Here is a 4,143-nt window from a genome sequence, read left to right on the forward strand (position 1 = left end):
AAGTGTAAAGATTTTTTGTACTTCTCTTTTATTCTTTTGAGTATAATGAAATTAAGCCTTGGAGTGTGATGGCTAGTTTTTGTTTTGGAAAAATTTTAGTAATAAAATTATATGATTTAAAGAAAAGGATGGTTTTGGGCGTGAACTAATCGCACCGTTTAGATCGTGAGTGCTGCAGAAGTTGATGTCCCGCAGACGTGGCCAGACCACCTAAGCGCCCTTGTTGTCCTAATCCATCACCGTCAATTATGCTTCACACGTCACAGCCGTAAAACATCTGGGATACACTTTACACCATTGGCTCTACAGAAGTATCCTTCCTTCCAGCTCAAGAGGTACTCCACGTTCCAAGAACTTCTTTCATGTTCTTATTTCTATCGTCAAAAATCCTAATTTGTATCCGATTTAAAATTCAGTTTTTGATCATATTTGCTGCTTAATTTGAAGAAATCCCAACACTAGTTAAGTAATTAAAATCATGCCTGATGATAAATCAAACCCTAAGGATTCAAAAAGAAATCTTCCAGCTTGGATGAGCTCTCGACAAAAGGGTGGAGGAGGTGAATCATCTAAAGGAAACAAATCAACTGATGATAGCAATGAACCACAAAGTAGCACTAATCATTCCAAGAAAGACGCGAAATCAAATGAGAAATCGAGTTTCTCTAAACTTATGGTATTGAAATTTGAACTCTGAATTTGTAGTTGTATTTAGGGCTCTTTAAGGTGTTTGTTTTTGTATATTGATTGAAATCTAAGACTAGAGTTTATGATTTGGGCAATATAGGAAGGAGTGGTGTTTGTGTTATCCGGGTTTGTTAATCCTGAACGTGGTACATTACGTTCACAAGCCCTAGAAATGGGAGCAGAATTATCCAGCACAACTATACGGAAGGAAACTAGACAGCGGATGGTCGGGCGAATCGTTTTGCCGATGACAGTCAGACGGGAAATTTCACAGCACTAATTTGGGACCATATGATCGCATCCTTTCTTGGTCAAATGAATCTATGGGGATAACGTACCTTCATGTGATCCGTAGTTGGTTAAATAAACTTCATGCTTCAAAAGGAAAAGAAAAAAGAAAAAGAATGTCACTCGGTGCTAATTTTAAATAATTTTCCGCAACACTAGCTAAATGGCTTAGCAAGATTATCAAGGAAAATCTATACGCAACACTAGTGATTCTTATCAATGTTCTTATTTGTACCTCTGGATATACTCAGACTAGCAAGATTGTCAAGGAAAATCTATAGGCAACACTAGTGATTCTTATCAGCAGTTAACCGACAGGTTTGGGCTGGGTATATGTTGGGTATTTTTTCATCCGAAGTATGAAATTACCCTAGTATTAGCCCACCGGTTATGTCTGTATGCAAGACGATGAAGCTTTGTAACTTCTATTTAACAATTAAATAAATAAAAGATTAAAAAAGTCCCCCACACACATGCAACCATTCTTAGCTGTATAATCTAATTTCATTATAGTCGAGTTTAGCTTTACTCATCATCTACAAATCTTGGAAGCTACCGTTTTATAAGCATAATCTATTTCTTCTTCTGTCATTTCAATTGTGGAATCACTGTCATAAGCTGCATCCTTGGACTTGACATCAGTTGTCTCACCATTCATAGATCTCTCAGCAGTCTCTTGTTCTTTCTTCCTTTCAGTAGTTTCGCCAAGGAAACTGTCGAATTCCATCTCATAAATTTGTTTACAGTTCATAGCCTGTAGACAAAGATCTTCATTCGAGAATGAACTGTTGTTGTTTCTTGTATCCTCAATCCTGACCAATTCCTCAACTACACGAGGAATGAATCTCCACTGCTCTGTCGCTTGTTTGATATCCTAAAACAAGTGTTACTCGAAGGTAAGGCAAGTCAATGAATGAAAAACACAAATAGTCCTTAATACATTGCCATTTCAGAAAAACTACACAAACCTGGTTTTGTTCAAGAGAGTCTATTGCATCTTGCAAACACGTAAGAATTCCTTCCACAGCTATTTTCTTAACTTCACTAGGCTCCGGCTGTAAACATACAATGAGGGTAAGATTTGGCGGAATGGACCTCATACATCTACCTAAGCAATCAAGAACACTTCTAAATATATTTTGCATGCATTCAACCATCAAGGCATTGACTATGTTTACATTAGTGCAACTTACTGTTTCATCTTGACCCTCCAGCCATGAAATGGTTTTGTTCAAGTCATCCATGGCCCATCTTTTAACCTTAGAAGGAGCAAGGTGTTCTTTAACAGAATTAGGAGATCCATCCTGCTTGATTTGGAGAGTAAATAATAAATTAGAACGAACATATGTCATAGTAATTGTACAAAGTCCACATATTATTTAGTGATGTACACACACAAAAAAAGGAAAAAAAAAAAGTTTACAAAGATTTTTCCGGGACATGTTATGGGAATGGATTAAGCTACTTAGGCAGGGAAAGCTGAACATGTCCTATGTACGTTCATGTAAGCACTGTAGTAATAACCTTTGAAGAGGCAGAAGCACTTGCTTTTCGATTTGAACTTTCTTTAGCTTGCTTTTTGGGTTGACTAGTTGGGGTAGTTTCAAGATCTGCAAACACAAGAAGTCATGACATAACAGATAGTATCCACAGGCGAAAGAACATCCACAAACAAGGTAATATAGCATGTCGCTAACAATTGTATCACTTTAGCCATATTTAGTTATTTGACCTCTCTTAGCATCGCGAGTTAAGGTTTTACGCCACGGCTTTCCAGCATGAAGAAGGTAAGGTTCAATAGCAACAAGCTGTCTCTGCTTATGACATTCAGAAATCCACCCCTGAGAAGGAAAGGCACGCATCGCTTATAGCGTCAGATATTTTCTCCCCTCCTGGTAATTAGTAAAATACGTAGAAAATAAAATAAAATAACTGTGGAACATTATTCTCCAAGACAACCTACAAGACTAGTCTATTAGAGCCACGTGGTTGTAGAAGTCCTACGTGCTAGGTAAATGCTATTGGTCATAACCTGATAGACGAATGTAATAAATTTTGCACCCAAAAATTCCTCCATTTTGTGTCTGTATGTGAGTGTTTTCTTTTCCATCATCCCTCTCTTCTTTCTATTTGAGGTCTGTAAGATGGGGCAATATCCATCTTAAACGGAACTGTCCCTTCAACAATTATTTTGATCAAAGTAGTTTAAAAGCACAAAGAAACAAACAGCATCTTGCGTCTCTACAGGATAGAGTCTGAATTACAAAACAAGGATGCTAAAAGATAGAAATGAGAGACATTGTTTCTTAATCTAAAGGTAAAGGCAGACAATCTTGATCACAATATCGTAACAAACTAAATAACTAATACCCTTTCTAAACATTAAAGCATATCAGAATCCAAAGTTTTGAAAATAGAATGAACAAATTGCACTTCAAAATCAAAACAATACCTTTGAAATAATAGTTCCACCATCCGACTCCACTTGCCGAAACTTCGGAGTATTCGCAAATGCACATACGAGAAGTGTGCAATCTGAATTCCAATCTTAACATTGCTTAATGCAGCCATTATTAGGTGTCATTGATCTCCATGATTTAGGGAAGAGCTCTTAAGTTTGTCGACATACGACATGTCATATTAAAGGTTATCAGCCTTACTCATGCCAACTTTTGGTGGCGGGTTGATATGCCAACTTCTGGTGCCATTTTAGTTTTCCTGATCGTGGCATAAATATTACCGTCTCTATCTGGAAATTTTTGTTTCCATAATTTTGTAAGATATTACCATTTCAAATTGTTTCCTGTTACGGCTTACCTTCTTCCCCTTAACGGCGGGAATATAGTCTCATATGAATACGATATTACCTGTTTAAGGCTTTAAATATCTTACAAAAGATTTTGAACTAAAATTCTCCATTAGTTGAAGTATATTATTCAAACTGGTTACAGTAACATGAGTATAAATGAGGCAATTATCTTCAAAAAGAAGACGATTGATAGAATGGGATTCTGTAACAGCAGTGATGCCCCTTGAAAAAGCGAGGGTCTAACAACCTCACCCAATATTTCGATTAGCAATCTGTATGGACTAACTACAATATACTTTCAAGAGAATCAACTAGACAGTCCGACTCAATCTTAAGAAAAGTATATCAAAGAGTTATAT

The 4,143-nt window shown here is 36.7% G+C and overlaps 1 protein-coding gene across 1 annotated transcript; it reads right to left on the bottom strand.

Moving 5' to 3' along the window:
• Positions 1 to 1,387: 1,387 nt before the first annotated feature.
• On the bottom strand, positions 1,388 to 3,614 carry LOC113313100 (DNA-repair protein XRCC1-like). The gene is made up of 7 exons (XM_026561822.1): positions 3,605 to 3,614; positions 3,428 to 3,522; positions 2,708 to 2,816; positions 2,500 to 2,585; positions 2,169 to 2,279; positions 1,944 to 2,030; positions 1,388 to 1,849 (listed from the first exon to the last, which is right to left on the bottom strand). The coding sequence occupies exons 1-7, from the start codon at positions 3,612 to 3,614 to the stop codon at positions 1,508 to 1,510; spliced, it is 840 nt and encodes a 279-aa protein (XP_026417607.1). The 3' UTR covers positions 1,388 to 1,507.
• Between the last annotated feature and the right edge of the window lie 529 nt (positions 3,615 to 4,143).

Source organism: Papaver somniferum, chromosome 9, assembly GCF_003573695.1.
Source record: "Papaver somniferum cultivar HN1 chromosome 9, ASM357369v1, whole genome shotgun sequence".
NCBI classification, from domain to species: domain Eukaryota; kingdom Viridiplantae; phylum Streptophyta; class Magnoliopsida; order Ranunculales; family Papaveraceae; genus Papaver; species Papaver somniferum.